Raw genomic sequence first — 20,896 nt, forward strand, 5'->3', positions numbered from 1 at the left:
TTTGTTGTTCTAAGGCACTCTGTATGGTCAGAAATATGATGTGCAAAGGCTAAGGAAGTGCCTTTGGTTATTGTACGCTTCCAAGCAGGTTGTTAAAACATCCAGGTTGGACTTTCTGTATGCAGCTCACCAAAATCCTTTCTTCTGGTTACGTGAGAAGTAATCTAACACAGAGATCACACGTGTCTGAATGTCAGAGAATCATGGAATGGCTTGGGTTGGAAGGGGCCCCAGCGATCATGTAATTCCAATCCCCTGCTGCATGGGCAGGGTTGCCAGCCAGTAAATCATGCACTACATCAGGTTACCCACAGCCCCATCCAATGCTGAAAGCCACTTTGGATGCAGTGCAGGAAGTACCTGGGTTACGTCCTGGCCTCAGCACCTCATCCCAACTGACCCTAACAGTGCACCGTGGCCTCCTGAGTTTTGGGGTTTGTGTTTCCAGCTTGTTCCCCTGAGACTGAGCTCTGGGTGTCAGACAATCAGAGCTGTGCTCTGGTCTTCAACAGGAATTGAGCTTTGAGTATATGAATAGCTACTTACTGCTGAGTGCTCTGCACATCAAGCTCTGGGCATCTCACAATGAATATCCCAAATCAGTGGGACTGTCAGACCTCAGCACACTTGCTGTTCTGTGAAAGCAGTGACAGTGCCCTGCTTCACCATAAAGACATGTTTTTGGGGATTAGCAAGTTAATGCTTGTGAAGCATTTAGATTTAAGGTAATTATCTGCCCCAGAGAAAATCTTGTCAGATAAATAATAATTGTCATCACATCAGGGTATGAACAGCATGCAGATAAAGCACCAGGCTGTGTGCTGAGAAGAGGAAAAAATACTGAATTTATTTTCTACTGTGGACCAACCACAGTGTGTTAAATGAGGCATGGGGACGAGACAAGTGTGGCACAGTTAAAAGTTATGTGCAGGGCAGTAAGAAACATGGCTGCACATCTGGCCTCCAGCACCACAGGGTTTGTGGCCATGTTCGGGCTCCAGGCTGAGGAAGGCACTCACTGTGCTGAGAAAAAGGATGGCTCCTGCTTTGCTGTTTGAACACCTCAGGTCATCAGTAACAAGGATCATCCTTAGAGCCAAATTGGGTGGGTGGGAGGGGCCTTCACAGTTACCTGCAGATAGACAGAGGGGTAAGGGTGAGAGACACCAAATGATGCTCACGGTGCTGAAAGAATGATGCTGGGCTGTGCCATACCGAAGGTTTTTCTTACCTTGTTCCATTAACCTTTCTTTAAAGTTTTCACTGTATTCCAGTCTTTGCTTTGCATTCCATCCCCTCCATTTGCACTGTTCACCTGTTTCTAACCCTCATGCCAGGCCCTCTCACTTCTTTCTCTGTACAGTCCTTCACTGAGCCCCCTGCATGACACCCCTTTCCACAGGGAGTCCTTCCTTCTGTCTAGAGTTATTCCTCCTACAGAGCTGGTTTATTCTTTGCCAAACCTTTTGCTATTCTTTCCTCCCTTCTCCTCTGCTGTCAGTGCTGGTTATTTTCTCCAACCATTTGCTGTTTTCCCCAAATGTTTGTTTGCCTTTCTAGCAATTATCCCTGCATAATTACCTCCATTATTTACCCTTACGGACTTCTAGTGCTGATCCACCTCTTTCCTCCCAGTCCCCATTAAGTTTCTTTTCTCACTCACTTTCTCCTTTCTTTTCCATTTTCCCCAACCTTTCCCTATGCTTGCTGGATAGATCTCACCTGCAGCAGACACTGATTTTGCCCATGTGTCTTCAGACCAGCAAGGTGCTGTGAGTTATTTGGTGGAGGTTCTGTGTGCACCTGATGTGCACCAAGAAATCCATACAGCAGTTTAACACACAGTCGCTCTACGTGGCTTTATCTGTCAGGATCTGGCAAGTCCCAGGTGCATGTGATCCCAGTGAGATTGCTTTGGGAAAACAGTACAGTGCCTGTGCTTGAAAATTAAGTGTAGCTGTGGATGCCCAACTGAGAGGCCAAGTCAAGCAGAGTCCTGCAGATATTTTGTGGAGTGTGGTAGCAATGCTTGGCTCATCAACAGTCATGAGTATATGGGAATGTCATGGAACTGATGGGTTTTACCCAACCAAGAGAACTGAATTAAAATTGAGTGAAGAAATTGCACTGGTCTTGCAGAACTCTTTTCCTTTTTAATTGAGACTAAATAATTACTACGGTAGACAAACTGTAAGAAGCAATTACATAAAGAGAGTAGCCTGGAGCTATAGTAGGAGTCAGTTGCACTGTACAGACACCAAATGCCTTTCTGGAATGAACCAGCAAGAGCATTCACCATACACCTTAGCTGGTGGTATGTGCACTTCTGTGTCCTGCATGTTCAGACAAAAGCTGGAGGAATACTGCCAAAAAAATAATGAGAGGGGTAGGAAACAACACCACTAAGACAAGTGCGGAAGAATGGAATTTATTTAGTCTAGAAGCATCAAGACTGAAGTAGTCCTAAGACTGGCGTTTGTTATGAACAGTGGTTCATCTGCCTTCTGGAAGGAACAGCCTTGGTCCACAGTGCTAAGTATATTAAATTTGATACAGTGAAAACCCTTCGTATAATGTATTTGGCATGAATTTATCTTGTTGGAGTTGTGGACACTTTATACTGGGGAAAGAGGGAAGGGCTTTTCCCTCGAGGAGAAAGAAAGAAGCAGAGAGGTGACCTCCTGACTTTCCTTCTAGATTTTGCATGTCTGCAATCCTACTTGAGTGTGGATGAACTCCAGTTTTCCATGTGTTTATAACTTTATCAAATTTGGACGGATTTTCAGAGGGATTACTGAATTTGAAAGAAAAAAAAAATACCCAGCACTAAAAGCAACAGGTCCTGGTCAGATTTGAAGTGCTTCTTCGGAACTATGGAGAACTCTCTAATTGTATTTTACCTTGTTTTCTTCTTGGAAGTAGTTAACCCTCTGTGACCAAACTTCTTTCCCCTCTAGCCCATAAATTGCCAATAGTTAGCATACAAAGTTTAGATCAGATGATTAAAGTTTGGCAAAGTTATAGGCACTAAAAACAAGGTCTAAGGGGAAGTGTCGTGTAACATTAATAACAGGCAAATCTACCAGCCCCACCTATAACAATCTTACTTCTATCAAATCCAGGTTTCCTTGATGATTCTCAAATGTTTCCACAGGCTTTTAGAGAAGATCTGGAATGCCTTATTCAAGAACAGATGAAGAAAGGCAATAACCCAACTGGGCTGCTTGCATTACAGCAGATTGCTGATTACATTACTGCAAGCTCTTTTGCAGGTTTTTCCTCATCTTCACTCAGTAAGTGAAATGTGCCTTTGACTGCCCCTTTTTCTCTTTGTTTTTATTATTACCAGTGATAATTTAATGTGAGCACAAACTAAGACATGGCATTATTTTTCTGCTCTTGCATATAAGTTGTAAACATGGGGAGTAGCCCGCCAAATTGAATCATTACCCAGATATCTCCCAGAGTTGAAAATAACTTTTACAATGTGCTATAGTTACAAAAACATTGCTGGGATGTTCCAGTCCTCCCAAGTCTTCCAGTACTGAAGTGCTGAGTTTGGCCTAAGCACTCTGGGTGGGTGATGTGATACAGGAACTTACAAGCCTGAGGTACAGTGGCAGCTGTTGGCATTCGGCATCTTTTGAGAACTGGTCCCAGAATGGCTCCTTAGAGTTCATACAGACTAAGTGGAAGAGAACAACAGAGCTCAGAGTGCCTTATCTCCATGTCTCAAGCTGGTCCTGCAGGTCCAGCTGTTCCCTGCAACGTTTCCCTGGGGATTTGGACAGGGCGATTAATCTCAAAGCACGCACTCTCTGTTGAAAACCCAAACCTGTTCTCTCTCCTGGTAGTAACAATCCCTGTAAGCAAAGGCAGTGTTTCTCAGAGAGGTACTACACATTCATGAAAGGGAGAAATACCCCTTTGCAAGATGTTGATGCAATCAAAGTCAAAACTAGCAGAGGTTTCAGTAAAGACCCTAGAAGTCCCAGTAGTGCAGATGCAGCCTAATGATTGCTGGTGTTGCTCTGCTGACATTTTAAATATATTGCTTCTGGAAGATCGCGATGTCGCTGGAAGGCATTTAATTGATTGGCTGCCATCTTTTTCTGTTTTTCAGGCCATGGAATGATTACCCCCATCAATGATCTACCTGGGATAGATACCTCTTCGTTTGTTAAGGGAGAAAAACTTACTCGTTGCAAATTAGCCAGTTTATACAGATTGGCTGACTTGTTTGGGTGGGCACATCTGCCAAATGCCTACATCACCGTAAGTATTTCAGAGAATAAGAATGTTGGGATCCTACCTGTTGAGTCAAATTAATTTCCCCCAAATAATGTGAATTCAGAAATAAGTTAGTAATCCATTTGTTTTTTCCCTCCGTTTCAGGTCAGAGTAAGCAAAGAACATGATCATATTCTAATCATTCCAAGAGGTCTGTCCTTTTCTGAAGCTTCAGCTTCCAATTTGGTATGTAATTCATCTGCATAGTAACCACCAAGGCTCAGCCTGTTTTCTAAAATACTTTTGTGGCTACTACAATGGACTTAGCTGTGATCGCCCTGCTCGATTGTAGTTGCTTTTAATGTTTACCTACCCTATGCAAAGCTGATTAATTATTTAGATAGCAGCATCCTTTGTTCTGATTATTTATTTTTGGATATAGCTTTGCTTTCTATTGCTCTGTCTCCAACCTCAATGCACGGTAGCAAAGTTTTGTTCTCCTTTCTCCCAGAGCTCATTAAATAGCATCAGTATAGCAGCAACCTTTTAGAACCTGACAATCTGGTAATTCTTATGAAATCACACTGTAGGAGTAATGTCAGCAGAATCAGTTCTTATCTTTATAAATGGGGAAGTAAAGTTGAATAATCTTCCCTGGTTGTTACAGAGGAACGGGGTAAAATTACAGGTTGGTATTTAGGATCCTGTAGCTGTTAAAATCATGGGTCTTTTGATATAGAAGCTGCTGTATGTTCTTCATGTCAGTTCATATCTGTGAAGAAGCGATCTCCAGTTGGAAAAGGCGGCAGGAGAACTAGTTGGAAGATTGATAGGCCGATAGCCTTGCAGGAGATAGAAAACCACAATAAAAACTTGAGAACACTGCCTAATGTGCTCCTGTTGCTTTATGTTGATCCCAGAATTATTATTTTAATTTTCCTACAAATCTTTATGTTCTTTGCACGTATAATTTTCTTACTGGAAACTTATTGGCTGAATTTTCTTCATACTCAGAATGTAGACAGTGTTAATAAAGTTGTTTTTAAAATGCCAAGAATTAGACAACTTCCCTTACAAAAGGCTCTCAGCAGTGGGCTGTAGTTGTTTGCAATTTATGTCAAATGCTCTAAGCCTGAAGAGCGTGGGGAAAACTTGGTATCAAGTAAGAAGGGAGGTTCTCAAATAATTACAGTTATTGCAAACTTCTTGAATGTTGTCTAATTGTTTGACTTTTCCAGATTAAGGTAAACATCCTGGGAGATGTAGTTGACCAGGGCAGTACAACTCTAAGTATCGACAATGCAGGATTCAGTCCACATGTGGCCATCTACTCCACACGCCCCGATGTCAGATGTATAATACACATACATACCCCTGCAACAGCAGCTGTAAGTCTTCTTCCTCCTAGCTTGAAGAGTAAAAAAATAATAAAACAGGTTGATCTTATGAACTGAGATCACCTTTCTGAAGCTGAATTGTTGCTCGTGGCGGTTTTAGTTTTGTTTGTAACATAGCTCCACACTGTTGTTTTTCTCTTTAAAATAAAACTCTGCTGTGAAATCAGGGAAGCAAGAGGGCAGGGCTACTGCAATGAAATGAATGGTAATAAACTGATGCTTAGATATGATTGTGCTCAGGCTGAGGAGACTAAAGCAGTTTATCCAGGCTTCATTTATAGTATCTCTAACCATATAATGTGCTGTATGCATCATCATTTATGTTACACAACTCTATTTTAACTGGCTTAATTAGTAGTTGTGCTCTGTTTGGATTTACTCCACTACTGAGAAATCATATTGAAAATAGAATTAGATATAAAACATAAGTTAATATGTAAAAATATGAGTTTATAAAATGGTTCATACAACAATTATAAAATTATAAACAATTATAAAAATGTAAGAAGACTCAAAATCATTGGTTTGAGATAAATGGATAAATACGTATGTAATTATTGCTTGACAACAGAGAAAAGAGGGAGGGGTAGCTAACTTCTTTCACATAAGTTCTTTGAAATTACGATTATGGGAAAGAAGGAAAAAATTAAACACAGTTAAAATTTGCAGAAGCTCAATTGGGATCGTTTGTCTCTTCCTATAATCAATCTGTCCTAAGGTTGTGTAGCAGCAGTTCTGTCACCCTCTTGTAACTTTGAGTAGTAAAAGCCTAAAGATATTATTTCTCAACTCTCTCACTATACAGTGTCTTTTTCTGGCAAAGTTAGTTTGCTAAGAGGTCCATGTTATGTTGTAGGTTTTAAGAGTTTATTTTTTCCCCTAATTATCAATATATCATTTTCTTCAAATAGGTTTCGTCCATGAAGTGTGGCATCCTTCCAATATCACAGGAGGCTCTGATTCTGGGAGATGTTGCTTATTACAACTACCAGGGTTCTCTTGATGATCAGGAAGAGAGAATTCAGCTTCAGAAAGTTCTTGGACCCAGTTGCAAGGTATTCAGCCTCATTCAAGCTTCCCAAAGGCAATGTTCATGTCCTGTGACAGTTTCTACCATTTAACATTAGTGTCTTCATTTACCAGGTATTAGTCTTGAGAAACCATGGTGTGGTAGCTCTAGGAGAGACACTGGAAGAAGCATTCCACTATATTTTCAACGTGCAACTGGCCTGTGAAACACAGGTGAGCAAGAATACGTAACTGTCCTCATCTTCCATAACTCCTAAGCCCATCCCCAGAACTTCATCACTTTTCTTCTATGTGTTTCCTGTCATATTTGCAAGTATGTGTTTGGAGGGAAGGACTGAATAGCACTCTACTCCCTCACCCTGACATTCATTTTGAGTTCAATTGCTCATTCATTTTGAAATGTGTATAGAAATGAAAAGATGCTTAATACTGTGACGGAAAAAGACTTTATTAGGATACTCTGAGAGGTTGTGTTTGTGTCTGCTCCTTTTAGAGTGTGATGATTAGCATATGTTATCATCCTTCCAGTATTAATCACCTGCTGTATATTGTAATGTATGTTCACACAGAAGAAAGCCTGAGAAATATTGCAGCAGGCATTTGTGTTTCTCTTGTTTATTCAGAAAAGCAAAGAATCCAAAGCATTTCTGCAAGTGAAATAACACTCATTGATGTCTTCAGGTTCATGCATTAGCTGGAGCAGGTGGGATAGACAATCTCCTACTACTGGATCTGCAGAAGTTCAAGCCTTTCACGCACGGTGTGGCAGCAGGTGGAGGAGGAGGAGTTAATATGGCTTCACAGCAGAAATGGAAAGTAGGGGAGCAGGAGTTTGAAGCACTCATGCGGATGCTGGACAACCTGGTGAGAACACACTCGTGGCAGCCTTTGCAAGCTTCTGAGCGTAGGATCAGCTGCTGTACAGCAAATGATTCTTTCTGGTTTCTTTGTGAGTTTGAAAATGAAGGTAGAACGACTTCTCGTCCCATTCAAGGCATATAAGATAGTACCAAAAAAATCTGATTACTTCTTCAGTTACTCTTTCAATTTTATTTTTTTTTAAATTTTATTTCTTAAATTATTATTATTTTCTTTTTTCTTCTCCATAGGGATACAGAACTGGCTATGCCTACAGGCAACCCTTAGTCAGGGAAAAGCCCAGACATAAGAGTGACGTTGAGATCCCAGCCACTGTGACTGCCTTTTCCTTTGAAGACGATGCGGTCCCGCTCTCCCCGCTGAAGTTCCTGGCACAGAGACAACAGAGGGAAAAGACAAGATGGCTGAACTCCCCAAACACGTACTTGAAAGTAAATGTGCCTGAGGAGTCCTGGAACGGGGAAGCGAGTCCCAGGACCAAGATCATGGTGGGCCAATACTTTGGGGCAGTTGTTCTGGTTTTATGCTGCTTGGGAAAAAGCAGAGTGCACACAGGCCTCTTTAACAGGATTAGTGAATCAGTTAATGAAGCAGGGGGAAATTGGTTTGTGGGAGGTTTAGTAGCATCAGTACTGATGACCCTCAGCGATTTGGGCATTGCCATTCTTTGGAAGAGCAACAGTTTATGCTAATAATTAAGCAGTTATTTTCCCTTTTCACCCAGCTCCTCCAGTTCCTAAGTCAGGAAATAATAACACTGTATGTTTTTATGTTTTAAATTATCCACTAAATATAAGAAGGTTTTAAATCACCTGTAGGTTGCTGTCATCTCTTCAAGGTCCAATTTGCCACTATCCTTTTCCTGTTTGTGAGCCTGCTAAAAACAGTCTCTGAAGATTATTCTCTTGTTACTACTCATGTTGATTCAGCCTTTTCCTCCTGCTTCCACTGTCTCCAGCCTGAGAGCAGTGCCTGTTTGCAGGGCTGGGGAGCACATTATTTGCTGTCCTGCTTACAGTTAGACAGTACAACCATAAAGGCATCAGCTCCTCCTGCTGGCAGACTAGCAAGCTTCTGCATTTGTGTTTGGGAGAAATATCCTCAACAAGATGTGAAACCTCACTTCAGAGGAATAAAGCTCCAAAATGTGTGATTAACAGAGGTGGAAGGTGAATGAGGAAATGAGAGAGGGTGGATGAGCTCTGGAACCAGCAGATCAGTGTGCTACTGGATAGGAAGCATGATGCCTCCTGAACAGAGCTGCATTAGTAGGCAGTTAGCACTGCGTTTTACAGGAGTGTGTTTGGTGTTTACTAAAAGTAATGTAGGTGGTACGTGCTCAAGGCAACTTAGATCCCCCTGGGCAAGCATGCAAACTTGTGAGGATTTGGGGGTATTCCATGGATGTCATGTGGAACTAAAAACAGTCAGGAAGGCTCTTCTTTACTTCTCCTCTTTAGCCATAAAACAGCACTGAGAATTGTCCTCCCCATCATGCTGTGCTATTCTTTTTTTCCTTTAAGTGGATGAAAGCTGATGACTCTTCCAAGACTAGTGGAGGAACACCAATCAAAATTGAAGATCCAAATCAGTTTGTTCCTTTAAATACAAACCCCAGTGAAGTGCTGGAAAAAAGAAATAAGGTAAAAGATGCACACTGAGTATAACTGTACCGTTTCTACATAGAGTTACATGTTAAATAATGTGTAATAGTAACCCAAAATTTTCAAGTGTTCTGTTTTTAGTAGGAAGTTTCTGATGTGATTTTGGCACTATAAAGCATGTATTTAAATATGTGATATACATGAATTTTGTATACGTATATGCAGTGTACATATAAATTTTGAATGCAGCATTTTGGCGAATGATGACCATTAACTCTGGAAATGATGGATTGGAAATGATAGTCCCCATCATTTAACATTACATTTAGTGGATAATTAGGTGCCAGCATGAACCCAATTGCTGTACATGGGGTACAGCATAATTCAGTCTCATGTGAACTCTGCTCTGTGCTACTTCTTCTAGCATGTATTAAACTGGCGTGTCTCTGGCCCAGTTCAGTCTTTTGGCAATAGAAAGGAAAAGGAAAAAAGCAGAAAAAAGAAAATGAAAGATTGTTGGACCTGTCTGTAATCACAGATATCTCTCTGCTTTTCCCTTCCAACACATAAGGCTCTAACTGTTAGACTGACCAAATACTCCACCCTGGGCTTTACTGTACTAGCAGATATTCGGGACGCTTTCCATGTGATTACAGAATCTTTTATTTCTTGGAAAGGACCCTATCAGTATCTGTGGGGATTGAACTGGAGTCAGAAGGATCCACTCCCTTCCTTAGGGCTGGCAAGGCATCTTGTGGTCATCCAGAGATTAATGCTACAAGTTCCAGACAATGATTTTAAGATTCTCTCAATTCAGTGTCTCATTAGTTAGTTGACTCCTATTTTCCTGCTGTATAATGTTTTTATCTGATCTATTTTCCTGTTTACATTTATATTTGGTCTGTCTCTCTATAATAGATTCGGGAGCAAAATCGATATGACCTGAAGACAGCGGGACCACAGTCTCAGCTGCTTGCTGGGATTGTTGTGGATAAAAAGCCAAGTCCAGTGAGTAGGGCATAATTCTCTGATTTATGTGTATGTGGGTTATTTTGCCTTGCTTTCTTTCAAGCTTCACTTTTGGGCCATTTTATATCTAAATACTTTGTTAGAGCTGGTAATTTTAATGCCAAGTTTTGAATGTGTAATGTTTTATTCATATAGATGTGTGTTTTTTATCTCAGAGCTTTAAAATGTTAGTTTCAGGTAGGCATACCTGTCTTTAATATTATTGTAGCGGGAGCCTTCTCTAAGACCATTTTAGCTGAAGAATGATGGACTTTGCAGTGCACAGGGCCAAAAATAACTTCTCATTGTTCTGTGGAGCTCACCGCTAAAGAAAATCATTTAAGGCCCAGAAATGACATGAATTTAAAAGGTGGGATGGGAACATGCAGAAGGCAGCAGTCATTGGAAACAGGCTTCTATTGGAGTTGGAGTGAGCGAGGGTTTCTGGTTTCTTAGCAGTCTTGTCTTGAATAGAATATAGTTACTTCTGGTTTATATGGATAATCCTGATAAGGTATGTAACAAACCACGTTGAACTAGAGTTAGCATTCAACAACTGTATTCCTTCTCTTTAGGTTTGAAGGCATCATACTATTTGCCATGTGCATGTGCTTCCTTTTTAACTGTTAATCTTTTAATTTTCTTTCTCCTAGCCAATGCAATTTGAAGATGATGAGCATGCACCACCAGCACCACCCAACCCATTCAGCCATCTCACAGAGAAGGAACTGGAAGAGTACAAGAAAACAATTGAGCGCAAGCAGTTGGGGCTGGAAGGTCAGTGGTTGGGGTTTACATTTCTATCATAGTTCATTTATGTTTCATATCTACTGTTGAAACGTAGCGATAATTCCTTGAGGAATTCTGTTATCTAAATGATACGTGATAAACAGTCGACTCTCTGACAAATTATTTTTGCCACCTAATTATGAACAATGTCACAAGGTAGAAGAAAATTTTTGTTATCTCAAGGTTTGTTTTATGCCCGTTCAAGTGTCAGAATTCACAGGGAAAACCCACTGAGCTCTCCCTGTATGCTGTGCTGCTTCACATTTGGTGCAGCCCTGTCAATAGATTCTCTGCTTTCTGACCTTCAAATTCCAGTGCTTTTTGAGCTCGTGTTTGTAATTTATTACCTTCAGAAGTTTTGTGAGATGTTTGATCTTTGCTTCTTTAATTTTTCCTTTATCCTCCCAATGCGCAAGACTCATCTGCTTTCACTTTTTACATCTTTTGTCCAGAACTACTATTGTGTAGGAAATTACTAATTCATTGTTGGTTTTTTTGACAGTATCACTTACTATGCATTTTTCTTCATTAGCACTTTGCAATAAACCAGCTTTGCTATATACCACATTGGGGTACAGTGTGGTAGCCTATTCTGTCAGCTGTGTGTGTGACTTAAGGCAAGATAAAACCATGGGGCATGCAATGTGAAATGCAATGGAATGCAACCCTTCCCCCTTTTTTGTGCTTTCTGCTAATGAACTAATATGAAAAGATTGTTAGCAGATGAAACATGTAAATCTCTCATTCTATGTAATTTAAACTGTGCACTGCAACTTCTTAATGTTGTCAGCAGAAAGAGCACAATGCTAGCAGAGCTGTAAATCTTGTACCACTAGTACTGACATGCTTGCTTTGTTTTTACTTCTGCATGGCTACTAATCAAACTCTTGTCCTACAGATGCTGAACAGGAATTATTCTCAGATGACGGTTCATCTGTGTCACAAATTCAGTCACAAACTCAGTCCCCGCAAAATGTCCCAGAAAAATTAGAAGGTATTCTGCGTAGTCTCTGTAAAATGCTGATGGCTCTCCTAACCTGAGTCGTCTGCTTTTTTGCTGAGTTCTTTATGCTTCTGTGTCATCGGATGAGTAAAAAAGAGCCCTGTTTTCCCAAAGTCTGGGGAGGGACTCTTTACTTTTTTGGCTTTCCCAAGTTTTTCTAGTACATAATTCTCACAAATGGAAAATAACACAGGCTGCTCTGAGCCTTAGTTACTAATGAGGAGGAGGAGACAGATATGTTTTGGTTTTGGTTGTGAGCCTCTAACACAGGATAGATGTGGAGCTTTTGGAGAGGGTCCAGAGGAGGGCCATGAAGATGATCCAAGGGCTGGAGAACCTCTCCTACAAAGACAGGCTGAAGGAACTGGTTCGTTCAGCCTGGAAAAGAGAAGGCTATGGGGAGACCTCTTTGCAGCCTTCCAGTATTTGGAGGGAATTTATAAATGTGAGGGAAAGGAACTTTTTATGCAGGTTGATAGTGATAGGACAAGGGGGAATGGTTTTAAACTGAAGGAGGGAAGATTTAGATTAAATTTCAGGGGGAATTTTTTTACTGAGTGGTGAGGAGATGGGGCAGGTTGCCCAGAGAGGTTGTGGGTGCCCCATCTGTGAAGGTGTTTAAGGCCAGGATGGATGGGGCCCTGGGCAATCTGATCTAGAACCTGATCTAGCAGCTGGCAGCCCTACCTGTGGCAGGGGAGTGGATGATGATCCATGGAGTCCCTTCCAACCCAAGCTGTTCTATGATTAAGATCAGATGTTGGGCCTAAGGCTTTTCCAGAAAGGTCTAAGAAGGCACTTGGGAAGGGCAGTGTTCCAAAGATTTCTGCATGGAATGGTGGCACTTTTGTAAACCTGTCTCTGGAATAAAATGTAATTCCAAGTATGCTTGAAAGTGTATATCTATCTATTGTTTGTGTAACATACTAGATACGGCTTTAGCTGCACATGCACCCGGTAGAGGTGAGTTTAGCCTTCTCAGCTAAACTCATTATCTTATAGTAACGTTTTAGGTCTGTTTACAACAAGTAGATAAAAAAGATAAGACAGTGTCTTAGCATTTTGGATTTCATTCTTTGGATTGCAATCCAGACTCCCATCTTTGTTTCAGGCTTGGGGTTGGCTTTTGTTTTTGTTTTTGTTTCTTTGTTTGGGGTTTGGGGTTTTTTTTGACATGATATCACACCTAAATGACAGTAAAATTTTCTGTTCTCTAGAAAATCACGAGGATCTCTATACCCAGAATGCCAACCTAATATCTGCAGAGCTACCCGTGGTGGTGGTGAATGGCAAAGAAGATGCACATGATGTGGAAGAAGACCTCACCAAGAGGGTCAGTCAGTTAACCACTAGTACTGTGGAGAGCGTAGAGATTACCATTAAAAGCTCTGAAAAGATAGAAGAGGCCCTGTCTCCTGAAGGGTCACCTTCCAAATCCCCGTCGAAGAAGAAAAAGAAATTCCGCACCCCATCTTTCCTGAAGAAGAATAAAAAGAAAGAGAAAGTGGAAGTGTAAGTGCAGCTCTGTTGGGAGGAAATGGTGCACATTTTAAACGCTTAAGTTGACCATTAACAGAGTAGTGTTAGGGGTGTGCAGTAACTGGACATTTAACCTACACAAAGAGGAACTGGAAAAGGTTTTGCTTTAAACAAAACAGAAACAAACAAACAAAGAAAATAAAAATAAAGACTTTCCTATTAAGTGAAAATTAATTCATCTCTCACTTACCTGGGTCCAAAACTGCTATGAGGGTTTGAAACATTCATTACTTTCATGTAGAACTACACTGGCAGGTGCTCAAATACCGTCATAGCGAGATGAAACGCCCTCACATTGTGCAGCAACAAGTTCTGCCCGGGGTATTTTGCAGACCTTGACATTTTCAGTATGGTAAAGTCTTTATTAAAGTTATTGTTGGGTGATCACATAACTTCCTTCCTAGAAAAGAAAACTGCTGTCTGAATTGGTAACCAGATCATCCCTTTTTGTATTGTGATTTTTTGACCATATATTTTGTGTTTCTGTGCCCCTGTTTGGGTGGGTGCGTATTAACAGCACGCCTTTAAATCTTTTTTAAGATTAGATCACATAGAAATATTATACACTGGCACATAATGTTAGGGGGAAAGCTGCGTAAGAGAAAGTTTATCTGGAATTATACAAAATGTCAGAGAGTTCCATTCATCGACAACTTCTTTGCCAAATATTTCATTTTAGTGAAATATAATTTTTGAAGACTTCTTTTTTATTCTGTCGGGTGGGGGGAGGGGGAGGGGGAGACCCTTATTTTTCAAGAAGGGGGATTTTATACACGTAACATTGATAATTTAGTTTAACTGCAAAACAAAAAGAAGATTTTATATGTTCAAATGTTTGTATACCATTCAGTATAAAAAATATTATAGGCATGTGAACCAGGCATTAAATAGTAGAGTGTATTTAAGAACGCTTGGTTTAGAGTATACTTAAATATAATTCAGGAATCCAGGGACTTAGAAATCGGAAGACAAAAGCGTTTAACATCGAACTGGATTCAAAACTTACTGTGTCGGGTTGTTTTTCCTCATGGTATTGCTAATGGATGAAGAAAAATAATCTCTTAACATAACCAAATGAAGGAAACAAAGCTGTTTAAAAGGGAAGTGAAACAGTGAGAAAACAGGAGGAGACAAAGAAAGGACAAGTTTGGTGATTATTTTTTTTAACGATATGATACGGATTGTGGGATATTTTTATGAAATCAGCAAAGTGACATTTCCATATTAGATGTTATGGAGAATTTGTGTGGATTCATGCAGAGCACAACACTTGCTGTCGCTTTTTTTTTTTCCCCTCCCTTTTGTTTGAATGGTAAAAGGGTCTCATGAATGTGTGTTGTCCTTTGGATGAACCCAGAACAAAGCAGAGCCTCGTGCCGTGGGTTGGGTGGCGCTGCCACTTGCTCATTTTTACTGGTATCGTCATTTTCTTACTTTTACTGTATTGTAAATACAAACTAAACATAGAAATTAACATAGGTTTTCCTTCGCTGTCTCAAATCGTCTGTAAATCAGTCATCGCAATAGGAAGTGCATTTTAAAGATCCGTGTGGTTCCCAAATTACCAGTTGAAATATTATACAATATATAATTGTTAAATATGGCTGGAGAGTGGTTTGGCATGCACAAATGTTGATATAGCATGTTTGGGGGCTGGTTAGCTTTGACTGTGTTAAGTGTGATAATGCAGTGTTGGAATGGATCCTGGAAACAATTTTCTAGCTTATCACTAAATACTGGAATCAGTGTTTTTAATCATAGTAGAAACTTCCAGCCGCTTACTTTGTTTTTTATGTTCTACATCATTTGTGTTGTGTTACAACATATGTAGAAACAGTAACCTGTGAACTACGCTTTTCATAACTTTTTTAAAAGTATATCTAAATGAATGCAATGTGCATAAATATTTTTTAAAATGCAACCGTGAACTATTTGCACCTTTTGCTAATGCCTCTATTTACTTGCTTTGGCATAAAGAATGAGCCAGCCAACTCTTGTGTCCTGTGGAAAATATATAAACGTTATCTGAAATTGCTCATAGATGTAATGCTAATTAATGTGAAATCACAAATAAACAGTATTTTAAATAGATGTGTTTTGTAAAGCAATTGTTTGTTTATACAGCGTTGTTGCATCTCTTGCTTGTACAGAATTTATTCTGGAGATGGGTTGTCTTGGGTTTATTCGGAAAGCTATGGAGGAAAATGGTCTGGTCTTACTGGAGAGCTGTTGTTTTCGGTCTTAGGTCCTGGAGATGAAGGAGAATGGGCTTGTGGTAAACAACGTGGCACTGTCAGGTGAGGGACTGAACCCCAGGCGTGCTGCTGCCACCACTTCTCCTCATGCTTCATCCATCCGGCTGCTGCTTAAGTGTGGGCTTAAGCTTGACAGCCTCATATGTGGGGCTCAGGTGGTTTAAGTGATGTGTCAGGGAAATACCTTGTGGAAATTACTGCTTCCTTCATGTTAGCACGGAAAATAAATTGTTTTGTAGGATCTCTTTTCTTTCAGTGAATCATCACCATAGAATCATTATAGAAAGGACCTACAAGATCATCCAGTCCAACTGTCCTCCCATTACCATTGCTACCACAAGCCACTAAACCATATCTCACAGCTCCTCATCCAGACACCTCTTGAGCACTGCCAGGGATGGTGACCGGTTAATCACTCCTCCATTTGTCTTTCTGCATCTGCAGGAGCAATGTGTAATGAAGGGTTGAGTCCCGAAGTCAAACGCGACCTTCGAAAACAGAACGTTCGAATGGCCATTAGGTGGCGTCAGATCGTCGCGTTTGCTGCATCCATTCCCTGCAGTTGGAAAGCTGTTAACAAAAGAGCTTTCAAAGAAAAGTATTTTGGTGGGGATGTGGTGGGCATTATTCCAGTTCCAGCACAGAGAGATGAAAGCTGACATCTGTCTGCTGGACTGGTTGTTTTTGATTGATTCATTATGAAATCCAGAAATGGAAGGAGATGTAACTTGGAGGCAGGGCTCCTCCTCTTAGCCCAATGTTTTTGCAGCTGAACATGTGCACGTATTTTAATGTGCAAGCTTGCTGCACAGAATATCCTGCTGCCCAATGTTTTCTCTCTGGCAGCCTCACCCATGGGCTGGGGGCTCTCAGTGTTCCAGGATGGCTGGGGTGGAAGCAGTAAGGCAGATTGGAAGTGCACAGGGCCACATGGCTGGGAGCATGCAGCTCTGGGTGCTTTGGTGCTGGGGCAGAGCTTTGCTGATGCCTTTCATCTGGGGGTTCAGCCATGGACGTGTGCACAGAGAGCAAATTGCAGACTGTCAGAGGGCGCTGAGCATCACTGTGTACTCTTTGCATTCTTATGCTTCTTTCCACATGTCTTCGTTACATCTCTGTGGGAAACAGGGTCCTGAGTAAGTCAGACTTCTGTGCAGATTTGTTACAGTTGTGCTTCTGTGTTGGTCGGCCTTGGGAAGGGAAAGGCTGTTTATGTTGTTGCTGTTGTGCAGGGAAGATCAAACAAGGGTAGGGGTAGATAGACAGCGGTCAAAGAGGCAGATGTCCCGTGTTGTCTCCAGGAGAGAAGAAAATGTGTTTGACTTTTAAAAAAGCGTTGTTGTCAGATGTTTTGTACTTGAGGTTTGCCTGTAAATGAAGTCACATAAACCAGAAATGGTGGCTGCAAGGGTTTTTTTTTCCACATGTGTTTAGCAGAACTTCCTTTCCAGTTTGTCTGGCCTGGTTTCTGCAGTTTCTCCTTCCTGCCCCTGATCAACATTTGCACAGGGTCAGACTCGGGGAGAGAAAATCCAACGGCTCAAACTCACGTGAGGCAGATGCAGATTTCTTTTCTCCCTGCTTCAGTGTGATATTTGTGCATCCACGTTGTGCAGACATGACCCAGTGATGCATGTGACTGCGGAGACCCTCTCAGACCTTGTCATCGGGCACATCACTGAGCCATCTCCTCCATTACCTAAAACCAGGTGCTTGAGTTAACATGTTTCACCCTTGCATCTTGGGCACCTCCAGCACCGACTCCTCAAGTTCAAAGCTCACAGGGTTTACGGCCCCAGGATCCAAGATCAAAAGGTCACTGGGTATGCAAAGATCAGGGGTCAAAAGATCATTGTGTCAAGGGTTGGCAGGTCACAAGATCCTAAGTGTCAAAGGTAATGGGAGTCAAAGGCCAGAATTTCACAGAGTCAAAGAGCCGTACCAACATGGCTGCACAGTGCTCACAGTGCTCACGGTGGCACCTGCCCCAGCAGTGCCCTGTGCTGACAAGGTTCAGGCCTCTGCTATGGCTTGTTCACTGGGTATACAGGAAAAATAATAATAATAATTTAAAAAGATAATTGGGGAAATCTTTGTTGCAAGAAAGAGCCAACTGGACACCTGTGAAGATGCTGCACTGCTCATAGCCATGTGGATGGCACCAGAACCACACCGACCACATGGGCATGGAGCTGGGATGCCTCCCTGCTGTGAAGGCATAGCAATGCCTCAGATCTGGAGAACAGAACTCCCACAGTTGATTCTGTGCTCTTGGTGCCAGGCTGGACGCAGTTATCTGCTTGCTATGGTCTGAGCATTTGCAGGTCTGTAAAAGCGATGCTCACTGATAGCTTGGTTTGTGTCAATATTTAAGGAACACTAAAATCCGCCCAGTTCTCTATCTAACTGCCTTTCTGTCTGTATCAATATCGAGCATTATCTATTCCTGCCTATTTTTATAACATGGCTGCGTTACATACAGCCATAAATGCAGGTTAAGCTGGGCCGAGGCGGGGCACAACCTGCTCCTTGGCTCTGAGCTCCCTCACCCCGCCGGGCAATGAAGGGCCGGGACGTGGCTTCACACCCCACCCATGTCTGGAGCCGCCGGCTGTGGAGCAAAGCAGGACCAGATAGGGACGTTTCCCTTCTCTGTGGTCTTTTCGTGCAAAGCACGTTTATCTGTATTGTTTGCCCAGCCATGGCAAATTGCACCCTGTGCAATGCGTTGTGAAGGAGAGGCAATTAAATACCGACCGAACGAGTCGTGCAGCCAGCACGACTAGGGTGAAACAGCTGTAATCTGCATGACAGCTGGGAAGGAACTTAGGAACCTTGCTACGTCAGGCTCGGCCCTGCCCGTCTGCCCGGGTGCAGCCAAAAGTGAACCATGCCAATGTCTAGAAAAGCATTAATCCCATGGCTGACACTGGGCACCCCAATAATGCCTCGTTCTCCATTCTCTGGGGCTGGGAGCTCATCATCTGTGTTTGTCTGACTTGCTCCTGCTCTGGGGTGGGGACAGGGACAGTGTGACCCCTGGACAGGTGGATGGAAGCCGAGGTTGAGCCCCAGCACCTGGGATCCTGCAGGAAACCACAGCCAAAAGCCCAGAGAGGATGGCAAAGGGGGGTAAAAGTGCAAGGTGGAAATGAAAAGGTCAGGGTGGCAAAAGGAAGATTTATCAAGTGAAATGATGTTCCTCGTAGCCACGCTCAGACTGAGCCTTCCCCTGTCCTGGTGTGGGCAGTCTGCTTTGCTATCCATGAGCACAGCAACCACAGCAAAATAAAGTGAGAGATGTGAGAGCCCTCCAAGCAGGTTTTGTTTTTATATCTCTGCATCGCCATTGAGCAGTGAGGAATGTCTGCCCTTGACAGATGGGCAGCATGGTTACCACGTGGAAAACAGGTTCATCCTTCCAAAGGGCAGCAGCGTGCTGCAGGTGGGATCTTATAAAAGGATTACAACGGCCTCAGCCATAAAAGAGAGAACAGGTGCACCATGGGGCCTTTGCTCGCTAAAGTCTTGAGCTGTTCTGGCCCCTACACCCTGCACTGTGCTCTGCAGTGTCTGAGGGTGGGGACACCCAGCTGAGGAGGTGGAAAGGAAACTTCAGGGTGAGCTCAAAGGTTGAACAATGTTAACGAGAAGGTAAACACAGACAGTACAGACAGTGCAATGTAGCTGGTTGCATTTAGGCTGCTGGACCACGACTGTTGGGTGTGTGATACTGGGGAAACAGCAAGACATCTCAGTTCTTGATTGTCCTGTCCTTCTTGTTTGCAGCAGGAGCAGAGAGAGGGAATGTTGTGAGGTGAGGTGCCCGGTGGGTGATGCTGGGAAGGGAGGACTTCTGTGCAAATATCCCTCTGTGCCTCCCAGCACATATCCACTGGAGACACCATTTCTCCTGGGTCGGATGCCTTGGAACCTTGGCATCCCATCCTTCTGGGCAGCCCAGGTCCCAGCAGGTGCCCAGGTCCCACTGAAGACCAACTTCTTCCTGGGCTTTCCATATGGGGACTGTAACTTTGGGCTATTAAAGGTGTGTGGAGCAGAGCGTGCTTAGACAGTTCAGCATCCCGCATCCAGCAGCCAAGAACAGACTCCAAGAAGGAAAGTTGGAGCACTGAGGGTGGGAGGCAGCAGCTGGGGCTCAGAGCTGGCCAGACCCAACATGATTTTGGGGAGCAAAAGGCAGCTTGAACTGAGCTAAAAGGAAAGGGAATAAAACTTCTGCTTGTTCTGGTATTGAACCTGGAGTTGTCATGTGGGGAGAAGCAGCTGCCCAGGGCATGGGAAGCCAGCCCTGCTCCAATGAGCCACCAGTAAGTGCCATGGGAGGGCCAAAGTGGTTGGCACAGCGTCACAGCCACGCTGCACTGCCTGGGAGCTGCCCTGGCTCCAGCACGTGCCCCAGGACACGCGTGTGGCCAAAGAAATGCTGTGGCCGAGCCTCCTAAAAATAGTCCTGCCATTGGGAGCCCAAGGGGTTTGTTTGTCTGGAGTGACTCAGGTCCCTGTGACTTCCCAGTGTCTGTTAGTGCTCAGTAAGGTGCGTGGATGGATGCGGTGCTGGGACGGCAGCTGGGGGCCACGGGTGTGTCATACAGAACGATGTGATGTCACAGCACTTGTTGTTGCATCTTGACGGGATCCACGGGACTCCCTGGGGATGTGGTGGCACCCAGAGCTTTGCGAGGAGCTGTGACAGTCCCCGTGTCCCTGAGTGTGAAGGATACTGATCCCTGGATGAGGAGGTGGGAAGTGACAAGAGGTGACAAGGGGTAACGTGGGATGACAGGAGGTGACACAGTGTGACAAGGGTGACGCGGGGTTACACGGGGCACTGCGGGCTCTGCAGGTGCAGGGGGCACAGCAGGGACTCGAGGTGGCCGCTCCGGACCCCCAGCCCCGCTCCGAGCCCGACGGCCGCTCTCAGAGCAACACAGCGGCCGCCGCTCGCACTCCGCAGGCGCGGACGGGCCAGGCCGCCCCGACGGGGAGCGTGGGGCGGGGAGGGGGGGGGTGTGGGGGGGCGGGACGGCGGCGGCCGCCCTCGGGACGAAAACAGCGCACAAGCGGCAGGAGGCGGCGGCGGCAGCGCTAGGACCGCGGCGGCGCCGGGCTCGGGCTCAGCCGCACACGCCGGGCCGGAGG

General features: G+C 43.4%; 1 protein-coding gene across 6 annotated transcripts in view; it reads left to right on the plus strand.

Moving 5' to 3' along the window:
- ADD3 (adducin 3) overlaps positions 1–15,569 on the plus strand; it is an 86,668-nt gene extending 71,099 nt beyond the window's left edge. For 5 of the 6 annotated variants that reach the window (XM_015867162.2, XM_015867165.2, XM_015867163.2 and 2 more), the window contains 13 exons: positions 3,155–3,293; positions 4,124–4,275; positions 4,396–4,476; positions 5,469–5,618; positions 6,539–6,682; positions 6,771–6,869; positions 7,338–7,520; positions 7,766–8,023; positions 9,059–9,178; positions 10,058–10,147; positions 10,801–10,924; positions 11,835–11,930; positions 13,157–15,569. In XM_015867162.2, coding sequence (XP_015722648.1) covers positions 3,155–3,293; positions 4,124–4,275; positions 4,396–4,476; positions 5,469–5,618; positions 6,539–6,682; positions 6,771–6,869; positions 7,338–7,520; positions 7,766–8,023; positions 9,059–9,178; positions 10,058–10,147; positions 10,801–10,924; positions 11,835–11,930; positions 13,157–13,455 — 1,935 coding nt within the window. In that variant the 3' untranslated portion in view covers positions 13,456–15,569. The remainder of the gene's footprint in view (positions 1–3,154; positions 3,294–4,123; positions 4,276–4,395; positions 4,477–5,468; positions 5,619–6,538; positions 6,683–6,770; positions 6,870–7,337; positions 7,521–7,765; positions 8,024–9,058; positions 9,179–10,057; positions 10,148–10,800; positions 10,925–11,834; positions 11,931–13,156) is intronic. The other variant, XM_015867166.2, reaches the window with a different exon arrangement.
- The last annotated feature ends 5,327 nt before the right edge of the window (positions 15,570–20,896 follow it).

Source organism: Coturnix japonica, chromosome 6 (assembly GCF_001577835.2).
Source record: "Coturnix japonica isolate 7356 chromosome 6, Coturnix japonica 2.1, whole genome shotgun sequence".
Classification (NCBI taxonomy): Eukaryota; Metazoa; Chordata; class Aves; order Galliformes; family Phasianidae; genus Coturnix; species Coturnix japonica.